Genomic DNA, 15,367 nt, shown 5'->3' on the forward strand with positions numbered 1-15,367 from the left:
AATGTGGGGTTGCTCGATTCTACTTAACTACCCTATGTGCCTGTCCTTATGCCATTATGTCCATAGACTTCCATTATTTTACAGAATAGATGACATTCAACATTAATCTGCAAAACTTGGGGACCTTTCATGGTTCCAGATTCTATCATGAGCTTTACAGTCATGTTCACAATTTCTGGGAGGTCAGCTGTTCTCTTGTTATGGACTGCATTTAGTTACATGGATCTGTGTTCGGATATGTAGGTAGCTGTATTAATGAATTGGGGTTTGAGGTAAATTGTTCAGTCATTACTATGTTAGCTGCTCCAGTTCCCAGAACTCATATTAGAAGGCGAAGAAAAGGGGAATGTGCCTATCATCCCAGCACTGAAAAGGCAGATGCAGGAGGGTCCATGGTGTTTACTGGTCTGCCAGTCTAGCCATGTTGCTGAGATTCAGACTTAGTGAGAGACTCTAAAAAATAGGATTAGGTACCAGAAAGGGGGTTCAGTATTTCAGAGCACTAGGCACACTTCCAGAGGATCAAGATTCAGTTTTCAGCACCCCCATGTCAGCTCACAACCATCTGTAACTCCAGTTCCAAATGATCTGCTCTCACGTGGCAGAAACAGGCAAAGCATGCACAAAGTACACAGACATACAGCATACACGCAAAATAGTCATTAGATATAAATAACTACAACTTCACCAGCTGGTGTCGGTGCACACCTTTAATTCCAGCACACAGAGGCAGACACAGTCAGATTTTTGTGCGGTTGAGGCCAGTCTGGTCTAGATAAGAGTTCCAGGACAGCCATGGCTACACATAGAAACCTTGTCTGAAAAAAAACAGCAAATAAATTACATACATTAAGTAGATTCAAAGATGGATAGATGGATAGGTAGACAGGTATGCTGACACTTAGGAGGACAGAGTGCTGGGTGGCTGGCAATGACACAGATGGTATCAATATTGAACAACAAACATAATCATGTGGGATGGTCTTGCTCTTCCTTTTACAGAAGCCTTGCAATCTGAGGAACAAGAGGCAGCAGCAGAGACATGTGAAAAAGGTGAAGAAAATATTTATTTGCGCCAACCCATAGGCAGCCTGAGTGAGATCATCCTATGGGATTCAAACAGGAGGTTTCATCAGAGTTGCTTCCAAGAGCTTGGCTGAGGGCTGGAAGGATGGCTCAGAGGTTAAGAGCATTGATAGCTCTCACAGGGGTCATGAGTTCATTGCCCAGCAACCACATGGTGGTTTGCAAACCATCTTTGAATGAGATCTGGTGCCCTCTTCTGGCATGGAGAGATACACATATACAGAGCAGAGTTTATATAAAGAATTATCTTTATAAAAGAGGCCAAGAGGTGGTGGCGCCCACCTTTAATCCCTGCACTAGGGACACAGAGGAAGGGAGATCTCTATGAGTTCCAGGTCACCTATAAAGACTCCCACATTGACTACACCTACTCAAAACTGACAGATGCACTTTGCCTGACAGTTTCTTCATGTTTTCCATGTTCTTTCTGCTCCCTGCATTTCCTAGGCATTGATGATCCCTATTGGTTGTGTATACAAAACATGCCTGAGGCTTTAATTCAGTCTCTTGTATTTCTTCATGTATGAGACCTCCTGGCTTCAGTCTCTGCTAGTCTGTGCATGGCGTGCATGATGCCTTGGCTTCCGGTGGTAGTGTGTGTAAAGTCATGGGGTACTGACTTCAATATCTAGAGATTGTATGTACACAGCACACATGAGACTTGGCTTCAATCCCTAGTGGTTGTATGTGCTTGGTATTCATGAGGCTCTGGCTCAATCTAATGATACCGTGTTCATGAGGCTCTGGCTGCAATCAAGTCTAGTACTTAACAAATGATTCTTGATCTTTATTATGATGTCATAGTCCTATTTAAAAGGCACTCTGCTGGGTGTTAGTAGTGCACACCTTTTATCCCAGCAGTCAGGACACAGAGACATGCTGTTCTCTCTGAGTTCAAGGCCAGCCTGGTCTCCAGAGCATGTGCCAGGAGGACAGCCTCCAAAGACTGACAGAGAAACCCTGTCTGGAAAACCCAAATCAAAAGGCACCTTGTTAATCTTAAAAGTCCTGTGTCATGCATTTCAGATACGAATGATTGGCTTTTTATTATTTTGGAGCACTTTTTATTACTTTAATTTTAAATATCTTGTTTCACATGTGCATCCCAGTTCCCTCTACCTTCCCTCCTCCCGCACCCCCAGCATCCCCGCCAGCCTCCCTCCCTATCCCCACTTCATTCCACATAGGGCATATCTAGAGTCCATCATTTCACTCAGGGCAGGGTCCAGGCACTCCCCGAAGAGTCCAGGCTGAGAAAGCATCCCTCTTTGTGTTATGGACACATGAATCTGTTTGTATGCCAGGGATAAACCCTGATCCACTGCCCAGGGCCCGGTACTTTGCCCAGGCCTCCTCACTGACTCTCACATTCATGGGGTCAGGATCAGTCGCGTGCTGGCCTCCCAGCTGTCAGTCTGGGGTCCAACAGCTCTCCCCTGTTCAGATCAGCTATCTATGCTGGTTTTGCCAGCCAAATCTTTGCCAATTTTTTCATCGCTCCTCTCTATCTGTCCCTGGATTCCTTGGGTTCAGTTCAGTGTTTACTGTGGGTGTTTGCCTCTGCTTCCATCAGTCACTGGATGAAGGCTCCCGGATGGTTATAGACATCAAGTTCATTATCAGGAATGGGCATTTAAGGTGGTCTCTCCACTATTGCTTAGCTTGCCAATTGGTGTCATCCCTTTAGATCACTAGAGGTCACACTGGTGCCAGATCTATTCTAACCTATGATTCCCTCTTCCCCCTATGCTACCCCCCACTCATCCTTCCTGTTCCCCATGACCTACTGTCTCTTACTCTTCTCCCCCTCTCTTCTTCCCAGCTCCCACTCCCCCCACCACCCTTCGCCGAGTTCCCAATCTGTTCATGAGAAGATCTTGCCTCATTCCTCGTCTCTAGGGTACCATGCATATCTCTCTTGGGTTCTTTCCTGTTTCCCAGACTCTCTGTGAGTGGAAGCGTAGAATGGCACTCTCCTGATCCATGTCTAAAATCCATATATGAGTGAGTACACGCCATGTTTGCCTTTTTGTGACTGGGTTACCTCACTCAGGATGGTTTCTTCTAGTGCCATCCATTTACTTGCGAATTTCAAGATTCCATTGTTTTTTTTCTGCTGAGTAATACTCCGTTGTGTAAATGTACCACATTTTCTCTATCCACTCTTCAGCTGAGGGGCACCTAGGTTGCTTTCAGGTTCTGGCTATTACAAATAATGCTGCTATGAACATAGTGGAGCAGATGTCCTTGTTGTATGAATTTGCCTCTTTTAGATATATGCCTAAGAGTGGAATTGCTGGGTCTTGTGGTAGATTGATTCCCATTTTCCTGAGGAATCTCCATACTGATTTCCAAAGTGGCTGTACAAGTTGGTACTCCCACAAACAGTGAAGAAGTGTTCCCCTCTCTCCCCATCCTCTCCAACATTAATTGTCTTCAGTGTTTTTGATTTTGGCCATTCTGACAGGAGTAAGATGGTATCTCAAAGTTGTTTTGACTTGCATTTCCCTGATGGTTAAGGATATTGAGCACTTTAAGTGTCTATTGGCCATATTAGCCTCCTTTATTGAGAATTCTCTATTTAAGTCTATAACCCACTTTTAATTGGATCCTTTGGTGTTTTGTAGACTTGCTTCTTGAGTTCTTGTAAATTTTGGAGATCAACCCTGTCAGATGTGTGGTTAGTGAATATCTTTTCCCATTCTGTGGACTGCCTTTTTGTGTTATTGACTGTGTCCTTTGCTTTACAGAAGCTTCTTAGTTTCAGGAGGTCCCATTTGTTAATTGTCGTTCTCAGTGTCTGTGGCACTGGTGTTATGTTCTTGAAGTGGTCTCCTGTACCAACTCATTGAAGAGTATCTCCCATTTTTTCTTCTGAGAGATTCAGTGTGGTTGGATTTATGTTGAGATCTTTAATCCATTTGGACTTAAGTTTTGTACAAGGCATTAGACATGGAACCATCTGCAATCTTCTGCATACCAATACCCAGTTATGCCAGCACCATTCGTTGAAAATGCTTGCTTTTTTCCATTGTATAGTTTTAGTTTATTTCTCAAAAATCAAGTGTTCATAGGTGTGGGGGTTAAAATCAGGCTTTTTAATTCGGTTCCAATGGTCTATCTGTCTATTTTTGTGCCAATACCAAGCTGTTTTCAGGACTATAGCTCTATAGTAGAGCTTGAAGTCAGGTATGGTGATGCCTCCTGAAGTTGCTTTATTGTAAGTGTTGTTTTGCCTACCCTGGGCCTTTGGTTTTGCCATATGAAGTTTATTATTGTCCTTTCAAGGTCTGTGAAGAATTGTGCCAGAATTTTGATGGGCATTGCATTGAATCTGTTGACTGCTTTTGGCCAGATTGCCATTTTTTTATGTTGATCCTACCAATCCAAGAGCATGGGAGATTTTTACATTTTCTTTGATTTCTTCCTTTAAAGACTAAAAGTTCTTAATATACAGGTCTTTCCCTTCCTCGGTTAACATTATCCCCAGATATTTGATGCTGTTTATGGCTATTGTAAAGGGTGATGCTTCTCTGATTACTTTCTCAGCCACTTCATCATCTGTATATAATAGGGCCACTGATTTTTTTGAGTTAACCTTCTATCCTGCCACTTTGCTGAAGGTGTTTATCGGTTCTAGATGTTCCCTAGCAGAGTTTTTCGGGTCACTTCTGTAAACAATCATATCATCTGCAAATAGTGAAAGCTTGACATCTTCTTTTCCTAATTGTATGCCCTTGATCTGCTTTTGTAGTCTTGTAGTCTTTTTGTTGTATCTAGAATTTCAAGGACAATATTGAAGAGATATGGAGAGAGTCGACAGCCTTGCCTTTTCCTGATTTTAGTGGAATTGTGTTGAGTTTCTCTCCATTTAGTTTGATGTTAGCTGTTGGTTTACTATATATTGCTTTTATTATGTTCAGGTATGTTCCTGTTATCCCTGATCTCTCTAGGTCCTTTATCATGAAGGGGTGCTGGATTTTGTCAAAGGCTTTTTCAGCATCTAGCGAGATGATCATGTGGTTTTTCTTTCACAGTTTGTTTATATGTTGGACTCCATTGATTTTCTAATGTAGAACCATCCCTGCATTCCTGGGATGAAGCCTACTTGATCATGGTGGATGATTTTTCTGATGTGTTCTTGAATCCGGTTTGCTAGTGTTTTATTGAGTACTTTTGCATCAATGTTCATGAGAGAAATTGGTCCATAGTTCTCTTTCTTAGTTGTATATTTGTGTGTCTTGGGTGTCAAGGTAATTATAGCCTCATAAAAAGAGTTTGGCAGTGAGCCTCCTGCTTCTATTGTGTGGAACACTCTGAGGAGTATTGGAATTAGCTCTTCTTTGTATTTCTGTTAGAATTCTGCACTGAAGCCATCTGAGCCTGGGCTTTTTTTGGTTGGGAGACTTTTGATGACTGCTTCTTTTTCATTAAGGGTTATAGATCTGTTAAGATTGTTCATCCAGGAAATTGTCCATTTCCTTTAAATTTTGGAATTTGCGGAGTACAATTTTTCAAAGTATGCCCTGGTGATTCTCTTAATTTCCTCATTGTCCGTTGTTATGTCCACCTTTTCGTTTCTGATTTTTGTTAATTAGCATGCTCTCTGTCTTTTGGCTATTTTGGACAGAGGTTTGTCTATTTTGATGATTTTCTCAATGAACCAACTCTTTGTTTCATTGATTCTTCTCTATGTTTTCCTGGTTTTTACTTGATTGATTTCAGCCCTCAATTTGATTATTTCCTGGCGTCTGCTCGTCCTGGGTGAGTTTGCTTCTTTTTGCTCTATAACATTCAGCTGTGCTATTAATTCTCTAGTATGACTGTTCTCCAGTTTTTTCATGTGGGCATTTAGTGCTATAAACTTTCCTCTCAGCACTGCTTTCAAAGTGTCCCATAAGTTTGTGTATGTTGTATCTTCATTCTCATTGAAATCGAGGAAGTCTTTAATTTCTTTTTTTATTTCTTCCTTTACCCAGGGATGGTGCAATTGTGCGTTGTTCAATCTCCATGAGTTTGTAGGGTTTCTGCGATTTTTGTTATTGTTGAATTCTAATGTTAATGCATGGTGGTCTGATAAGATACAGGGGGTTATTCCAATTTTTTTGTATCTGTGGAGATTTGCTATGTTTCCTATTATGTGATCAATTTTAGAGAAGGTTCCATGTGGTGCCGAGAAGAAGGTATATCCCTTTGTATTTGGGTGGAATGTTATATAGATGTCTGTTAAACCCAGTTGGGTCATAACTTCTATTAGTTCTTTTGTTTCTTTGTTAAGTTTCTGTCTGGAGGTCCTGTCTAGCGGTGAGAGTGGAGTGTTGAAGTCTCCTACTATTAGTGTGTGAGATTTTATGTGCATTTTGAGCTTTAGTAATGTTTCTTTCACGAATGTAGGTGCCTTTGTATTTGGGGCGTAGATGTTTAAAATCGAGACTTCGTCTTGATGTACTTTTCCTTTGAATATGAAGTGTCCTACTTCATCTCTTTTGATTGATTTTAATTTGAAGTCTAATTTGTTAGATATTAGGATTGCTACACCCACTTGTTTCTTGGGACCGTGTGATTGGAAGATCTTTTCCCACCCCTTTACTCTGAGATAAGGTCTGTCTTTGATGTTGAGATGTGTTTCTTGTATGCAGCAGAAGGAAGAGTTCTGTCTTCGTATCCATTCTGCTAGTCTGTGTCTTTTTATAGGCAAGTTGAGACTGTTGACATTGAGGGATATTAATGACCATTGATTGATGATTTTTGTTTGTGCTTCATTTATTGTTAGTGAAGTTATTTTGTGTAGTTTCTCCTCCCTTTTTCTTTTGGTGTTTTGTAAAGTGGGATTATATATTGCCTGTGTCTTTGTGAATGTAGTTATCTTCCTTGGATCTAGGTTTTCCTTCTAGCACTTTCTGTAGAGCTGGATTCATGGATACGTATTGTTTAAATCTGGCTTTGTCATGGAATATTTTGTTTTCTCCATCTATGGTAATTGAAAGCTTTGCTGGATATAGTAGTCTGGGCTGGCATCCTTGTTCCCTTAGCGTTTGTAGGACATCTGTCCAGGATCTTCTGGCTTTCATCGTTTCCATTGAGAAGTCAGGTGTAATTCGGATAGGTCTGCCTTTGTATGTTACTTGGCCTTTTTCTTTAGCTGCTCTTAATATTTTCTCTTTATTTTGTAGGTTTGATGTTTTGATTATTATATGGCAAGGTGACTTCTTTTTCTGGTCGAGCCTATTTGGTGTTCTGTAAGTTTCTTGTATTTTCATAGGCATATCTTTCTTTAGGTTAGGGAAGTTTTCTTCTATGATTTTGTTGAATATGCTTTCTGTACCTTTGAGCTGTATTTCTTCGCCTTCTTCTATACCTATTATTCTCAGGTTTGGCTTCTTCACAGCCTCCCATATTTCCTGGATATTTTCTGTTAGGGATTTGTTTGTTTTGAGATTTTCTTTGATTGATGACTCTATATCCTCTAAGTCTTCAACACCTGAGATTCTCTCTTCTATCTCTTGTATTCTGTTGCTGATACTTTCATCTGTAGTTCCTGATCATTTACCCAGCATTTCTATTTCCAGCATCCCCTCGTTCTATGTTTTCTTTATTGTTTCTATTTCAGCTTTTGATCCTTCAACTATTTGAGTTGTTTCTTCCATTTGTTTGGTTTTTTCTTGCTACACCTTAGATTCTTTGAGAGATTTGTTTATTTCTTGAATTTTTCTGCCATTTCATGGATTTTTTTGTTTTTTCTTCTATTTCTTTAAGGGATTTCCTCGTTTCCTCTTTCAGGGTCTATATCATCTTCATAAAATAATTTTTAAGGTCTGTCTCCTCTGCTTCGTCTATGTAGTGCTTTTCAGGTCTTGCTGGCGTTGGTTCTCTACATTCTGGTAGAGTCATGTTGGTCTTTCTATTGCTGAGTGAGCTCTTACTCTGTCTTCTGCCCATCTCTTCTTCCAGTGGGCGCAGGTGGCGTCTTTCCGAATACACTGGTCTGCCTTCCTTCCTGAAGCTGAAGCTCGGGACGCTAAAACTGAAGATGAAGCTGAAGCTGGGGTTGCCGGAGGGTGGGGCCTAGAAGGGCTGATGCCTTTCCTGAAGCTGGGCTCGCCAGAGGGTGGGGCATGGAAGGGCTGATGCCTTTCCTGAAGCTGGGGTTGCGGGAGGTTGGGGCCTGGAAGGGCTTATGTCTTTGCTGTGTGGACAGATCTTCTGGAAACCAGGAGCAGGCCCCCAGAAGATTGAGAGGATGGGTGTTGGGCAGGGCATGGGGAGTGTCGCCCCTGAGACCCAAGCTCTCCTGAAGGTGGGATCCCCAGACATTAGGGCCTGGAAGCGCACACTTGTTGCTTTTTAAATAATTTACTTGTTTTTATTTTATGTGCATTGGTGTTTTGCCTACATGTATGTCTTTGTGAAGGTGTCAGGTCTTGGAGCTACAGACTGTTCTTAATAGCTATATGGATACTGGGAATTGAACCCGTGTCCTCTGGAAGAGCAGTCAGTGCTCTTAACCTCTGATCCATCTCTACAGCCCCACGTAGTAGATTTTACCAATGGGTACTACTACATTGTATAAATGTACCACATTTTCATTATCCAAACTTCAGTCGAGGGGCATCTAGATTTTCCAGGTCACATGAATAGTTGTTTTAAGGTACAAAAACCTCACACTTCCTACATGCAAGCTTAAGAAGATCATTAATCCATTTTTATTGTTTATGAGGCAAGTAGCAGGAGTCATCATTGAGTAGCAAGAATCATTCAAGAGTCTACCAATGAGCCAGTCATGGTTGTGTACAGCTTGAACCACAGTGCTTGAATTGGGAAGCAGAGACCAGCAAGTCTGAGTTCAAGACCACCGTGGTCTACATAGCAAGATCTAGGCAAACTTGATTATATAGTAAGACCCTGTTCTCAAAAGAGTCTGTGATGCCTCTCAGCAACACTCCTGTTGTCCACTTGAATGAATTCACTTGGTGCTCCCGATGGCCCAAGGACTCTGCTGCTCATAAACCGAGTCGAGACTAGCTCTAATTCCCCTTGGTAGTTTGGACATGGAACATTCTCATCCCCAGCTGGAGCTTTTAGACTGTGATTTATTAACAGCGCTGTCTCTTCCTCTCTGTTCCAGGTGACTCCATGAGTAACACAGAAGACGACCAAGAACTAATCCAGAGTGACAAAGGGCCAGATGAGGGACAGGCCCCAGGTTTGCATGCAGGCTGGGGTGTAAACATGGATACACTTAAAGCCACATGGTTTGTAGTGTTGCCTAAAGAATTAGACCCGTGAGCTCTTTGTGTTCTTTCTGATTTTCAACACAAGTTTTCTCTGTGTAGTCCTGGCTGTCCTACAACTATCGCTGTCGACCAGGCTAACATCGAACTCAGAGATCACCTGTCTATGCCTCTTGAGTACTGGCATAATAGGCGTGTGCTACCACATCCCAGCTGGACCTCTGAATTCCTATGTGTGTGCATGTGGGATTGGAGTTTGGTTCTCCGCACCACTTCAGATGACACGAACCCACTGGGAGCTCCAGCTCCAATAAAATACAACACCTCTGCAGTTACAAGTGCTCACAGGCAACCATGCAAGAGTGTAGTACGCACTGAAAAAGCCCTTTGTAAAAGAGTAGTCTGTCAGGGGGAAAGAAAGCTAAGGTTGACCTCTTTCTCCCCCACAGGCTAGCATACACATATAACCTGCACTTAACCACGTACCACACACATGAGCACACCCAATTCTGCTGAATTGTCTAGATAGAGGTATGGGAGGGTAATGTGGGGTTGCTCAATTCTGCTTAACTAACCTGTGCACCTGTCCTTATGCTGATATGTCCACTATGTTTTTTTAGTGTATATAGTATTCTATATTAATATGCAAAACTTGGGGACCTTTTGTGTTCCCATTGATTCTATCATGAGCTCTACAGTCTTTTTGACACTTTCTGGGAGGTCAGCTCTTCTCTTGATATGGACTGCATTTAGTTACATGGATCTGTATTTGGATATATATATATATATATATATATATATATATATATATGGGTAGCTGTATTAATGAATTTGAGTTGAGGCAAAATGCTCAGTCAGGACTATGTTAACTGCACAAGGACCTGATTGCAGCTCCCAGAACTGTTATTAAAAGGCCAAGTAAAGGGGAATGTGCCTGTAATTCCAGCACTGAAGAGGCAGACAGAAGAGTATTCATGGTGCTTGCTGGTCAGCCAGTATAGCCATGTTGCGGAGATTCAGATCTCAAAAATATGATTAGGTACCAGAAAGAGGGTTCAGTATTTCAGAGCATTAGGCACACTTCCAGAGAAGCCAGATTCAGTTTTCAGCACCTCCAAGTCAGCTCACAACCATCTAAAACTGCTGTTAAAGTGATCTGCTCTCATGTGGCCTCACCAGGCATAGCATGCACAATGTACACAGACATATAACATACAGGCAAAATAGTCATCAGATATAAATATCTGCATCATCACCAGCAAGTGGTGGTGCACACCTTTGATCAGAGCACACAGAGGCAGACACAGTCAGATCTTTGTGAGTTTGAGACCAGTATGGTCTACAGAGCAGAGTTCTGTACAGAGAATCCATGTCTTGAAAAAACCAACAAATATATTACATATATTAGGTAGATGGAAACATGGATAAATGTACAGGTAGGCTGACAGATTGGTAGAGTGTTGGGCAGGCAGGCAGATAGACAGACAGGTGGACAGACAGGGAGACAGATGACACATCTTTAAAAATGAAGATGATACTGATTTAGAAAGAAACCAAAAGTCAACATCAGAACTTCATACATATTCTTGAATGTGTACACAGACCTGTACACACATGTACACAATCATACCTCATGGAAAAATAACCATACGACACAAACACACAAATTACTCCAAAAGCTGACACACCCTGAGCCACCGACAAAAGATCCAGAGCTGCTAGCCAATACATGATGGGATTTTTACTGTATCTGCCTTGTGCAGGTGACCAGAGATGCCTGACTTCATGTGTGCAACAGCAGCTTCACACATGTGTAGAGCACAGCATTTCTCAGCTCCCCTCCCCATCCTCCAGCTCTTTCTTTCTGCCCCTCTTCCTCCGTGTCCTAAGCCCAGGTGGGGACGCTGACACAGATGGTATCTGTTTTAAACAACATAGTCATGTAGGATGGTCTTGCTCTTCCTTTTACAGAAGCCTTGGAAGCTGAGGAACAAGAGGCAACAGGAGACACATGTGAAACAGGTGAAGAAAATATTTATTTGTGCCAACCTATAAGCAGGCTGAGTGAGAGCATCATATGGCATTCAAACAGGAGGTTTCACAAGAGTTGCTTACAAGAGCTTGGGTGAAGGCTGGAAAGATGGCTCAGAGATTAAGAGCATTGATTGTTCTCACAGGTGTCCTGAGTTCAATTCCCAGCCACAACATGGTGGCTTGCAATCCATCTATGTATGAGATCTGGTGCCCTCTTTGGCATGGAGTTATACACGTATGCAGAACACTATTTATATGAAGAATTATCTTTTTAAAAAAAGGCCAAGATGTGGTGGTGCCACCTTTAATCCCTGCACTAGGGACACAGAGGACGGGGGATCTCTGTGAGTTCCAGGTCACCTATAAAGACTCCCACATAGACTACACCTACTCAAAACTGACAGCTGCTCTTTGCCTGAAAATTTCCTCATGTTCTCCATGTTCTTTCTGCTCCCTGTATTTCCTAGATATTGATGATCCCAATTGGTTGTGTATACAAAACATGCCTGAGACTATGATTCAGTCTCTTGTATTACTGTGTCCTAGCATGTATGAGACCTCCTGGCTTCAGTCTCTGGTTGTCTGTTTTTGGCATGCATGATACCTTGGCTTCTGGTGGTAGTGTGTGTAAAGTCTTGAGTTCCTGGCTTCAATATCTAGTGAATGTATGTGCACAGCACACATGAGACTTGACTTCAATCCCTAGTGGTTGTATGTGCTTGATATGCATGAGTCTCTGGCTCAGTCTCTAAAGATACCGTGTTCATGAGACTCTGGCTGCAATCAAGTCTAGTATTTAACAAATGATTCTTGATCTTTGTTATGACATCAAAATCATATTTTAAAAGGCACCCTGCTGGGTGTTGGTGGTGCACACCTTTAATCAAAGTATGACCTGATGATGCTCTGAAATTCCTCAGAGTCCATTATGTCCCGCTTTTCATTTCTGATTTTGTTAATGTGTATGTTCATGCTCTGCTGTTTGGTAAGTTTGGACAAAGGTTTGTCTACCTTGTTGATTTTCTCAAAGAACCAACTCTCCGTTGCATTGATCCTTTGTATTGTAAAGTTTCTACTTTATTGATTTCAGCCCTCAGTTTGATTATTTCCTAGCATCTACTCCTGCTGGGGGAGTTTGCTTCTTTGTGTTCTAGAGCTTTCAGCTGTGCTGTTAATTCTCTAGTATAACTGTTTTCCAGTTTCTTCATGTGGGCACTTAGTGCTATGAACTTCCCACGTAGCACTGCTTTCAAAGTGTCCCATAGGTTTGGGTATGTTGTGTCTTCATTCTCATTGAATTCTAGGAAGTCTTTAATTTCTTTTTTTATTTCTTCTTTGACCCAGGAACGGTGCAGTTGTGCCTTATTCAATTTCCATGAGTTTGTAGGTTTTCTGCCATTTGTGTTGTTGTTGAATTCTAATTTTAACACATGGTGGTCTGATAAGATGCATGGAGTTATTCCAATTTTTTGTAGCTGCTGAGGTTTGATATGTTGCCAAGTATGTGGTCGAATTTTGAGACGGTTCCATGTGGTGGTGAGAAGAAGGTATTTTTTTATGTGGATGAAATGTTCTATAGATGTCTGTTAATCCCAGTTGGGTCATTACTTCTATTAGACCCTTTGCTTCTTTGTTGAGTTTCTGCCTGGTATTCCTGTCTAGTGGTGAAAGTAGGCTGTTGAAGTCTCCCACTATAAGTGTGTGGGGCTTTATATGTGATTTAAGTTTTAGTAATGTTTCTTTTTTGAACGTGGATGCCTTTGTATTTGGGGCATAGATGCTCAGAATTGAAACTTCATATTGTTCGATTCCGGCTGTGATGAGTATATAATGACCTCTTTAATCTCTTTTGATTTTTATTTTAAAGTCTAACTTGTTAGATATTCAGATTGCTACCCCTGCTTGTTTCTTGGGTCCATTTGATTGGAAAAATTTTTCCCAACCTTTAACTCTCAGGTAATATCTGTCTTTGAGGGTGAGGTGTGTTTCTTGTTTGCAGCAGAAGGATGGGTTCTGTCTTCGAATCCATTCTATTAGCCTGTGTGTTTTATGGGTGAGTTAATGACATTAATTTTGAGAGATATCAATGACCATTGATTGATCATTCTTCTTTGATTTGGAGTAGTTGGTGGTGGTGGATTTATGTGTGGAATTCCACCCCTTTATTACTTTGGCTGTTGATAAAGTGGGATTATCTAATGCCTATGTTTTTCTGGTTGTAGTTGACTTCCTTCGGTTGGAGTTTTCCTTCCAGAACTTTCTGTAGGGCTGGGTTATTGGATACGTATTGCTTGAATCTAGTTTTGTCATGGAATATCTTGTTTTCTCCATCTATAGTGATTGAGAGCTTTCTCGGGTATAGTAGTCTGAACTGGCATCCGTGGTCTCTTAGTGTTGGTAGAATATCTATCCAGGACCTTCTGGCTTTCAGAGTTTCCATAGGGAAGTCAGGTGTAATTCTGATAGGTTTGCCTTTATATGTTACTTGGCCTTTTTCCTTAGCTGCTTTTAATATTCTTTCTTTATTCTCTATATTTGGGGTCTTGATTAGTATGTGGCCAGGGGACTTTTTTATGTTTTTCTGTTGCTGAGTATGTTTTTGTTTTGTAAGCTTCTTGTACCTTCATTGGCATGTCTTTCTTTAGGTTGGAAAGTTTTCTTCTATGATTTTGTTGAATATGTTTTCTGCCCCATTGAGGTGTTTTTCTTCCCATTCTTCTATACCTAATATTCTTAGGTTTGGTCTTTTCATGGTGTCCCATATTTCCTGGATTTTTTGTGTTAGGGATTTGATGGACTTAAGATTTTCTTTGGTTAAAGAATCCATTTCTCCTAATGTATCTTCAACACCTGAGATGCTGCTCTCTTCCATCTCTTGTATTGTGTTGGTAATGCTTGTATCTGTAGTACCTGACCATTTTCCCAGCTATTCTATTTCCTGCCTTTCTTCAGATTGTGTTTTTTATTGTCTCCATTTCAGTTTTCAACCCTTGCAGTGTTTGAATTGTTTATTGCAATTTTTGGTTTATCTTTTCATCCATTTGTTGCATTTTATGAATTTTTTTGGTTTGTTTTTTCTTCCATTTCTTGCATTTTTTGGTTTGTTTTTTCTTCCATTTCTTGCATTTTTGGTTTGTTTTTTCTTCCATTTCTTTAAGGGATTTTCCTGTATCCTCTTTTTAGGGCCTCTCTCATTTTCATGAAGTTATTTTTAAGATCATTTTCTTCTGCTTCATTTGCATTGGAATGTTGGAGTCTGGCTGTTGGAGTCTGGCTCTAGAATCTGGTGGTGTCATCTTTGTTTTTCTGTTGCTGAGTGTATTTTTGTTTTGTCTCTTTCCCAACTCAGAGTGGGTGCAGAAAGAGCCCCCTTACTGGTCTGGTGGTTAGGGAACCAGAGTTCCCTCTCGGTGGGTGCAAGCAAGTCCAATACGCTGGTAGTTCTTCTATTCCTCATCTTAGTTCTGGTCCTGTGGGTGGAGAATAAACCCAGGAATCTGGGGTACGTAGGCCCCCACCTGGTCCCCTGGTCTCATTGGTGGAAGAGAAGACCTGAGATCTGTGGTGCTTGGCTCCCTCCGGGATGGGAAGCTCTGTGGCAGTCTCCAGGCAATCCACAGGCACAGGAATGCAGATGTGGATGCAGGGCCTGTTTTACCTGATCTTGTCTGAAGCCTGCTGTTCTCCAGATCTCATTGGTGGAAGAGATGACCTAGGATATGGGGTGCTTCACTCCGGCCGGGATGGGAAGTTCTGTGGCAGTATCCAGGCAAAACCCAGGCCTGGATGCAGGGCCAGTTTTACCTGATCTCCTCACCAGCCTGCTGTTCTCCAGGTCTCCTTGATGGAAGAGAAGACCTGGGATCTGGGGTACTTGATTCCTGCCAATTTGGGAAACTCTGTGGCGGTCTCCAGGCAAAAGCAGGCACTCGATTATTGATCTTTTTTACAATGTCAAAATCCTATTTTAATGGGCACCCTGCTGGGTGTTGGTGGTGCACACCTTTATTCCCAAC

At 41.6% G+C, this 15,367-nt stretch overlaps 1 protein-coding gene across 50 annotated transcripts in view; it reads left to right on the forward strand.

The window, feature by feature from the left end:
• Positions 1-15,367, forward strand: part of Nlrp5 (NLR family pyrin domain containing 5) — a 172,788-nt gene that overhangs the window by 127,595 nt on the left and 29,826 nt on the right. For all 50 annotated transcript variants that reach the window (XM_040733959.1, XM_040733993.1, XM_040733992.1 and 47 more), the window contains 3 exons: positions 1,003-1,053; positions 9,212-9,289; positions 11,289-11,339. In XM_040733959.1, the coding sequence (XP_040589893.1) occupies positions 1,003-1,053; positions 9,212-9,289; positions 11,289-11,339 (180 nt within the window). The remainder of the gene's footprint in view (positions 1-1,002; positions 1,054-9,211; positions 9,290-11,288; positions 11,340-15,367) is intronic.

The sequence above is a fragment of the Mesocricetus auratus genome, unplaced genomic scaffold (assembly GCF_017639785.1).
Source record: "Mesocricetus auratus isolate SY011 unplaced genomic scaffold, BCM_Maur_2.0 Super-Scaffold_100037, whole genome shotgun sequence".
In the NCBI taxonomy this organism is placed as follows: domain Eukaryota; kingdom Metazoa; phylum Chordata; class Mammalia; order Rodentia; family Cricetidae; genus Mesocricetus; species Mesocricetus auratus.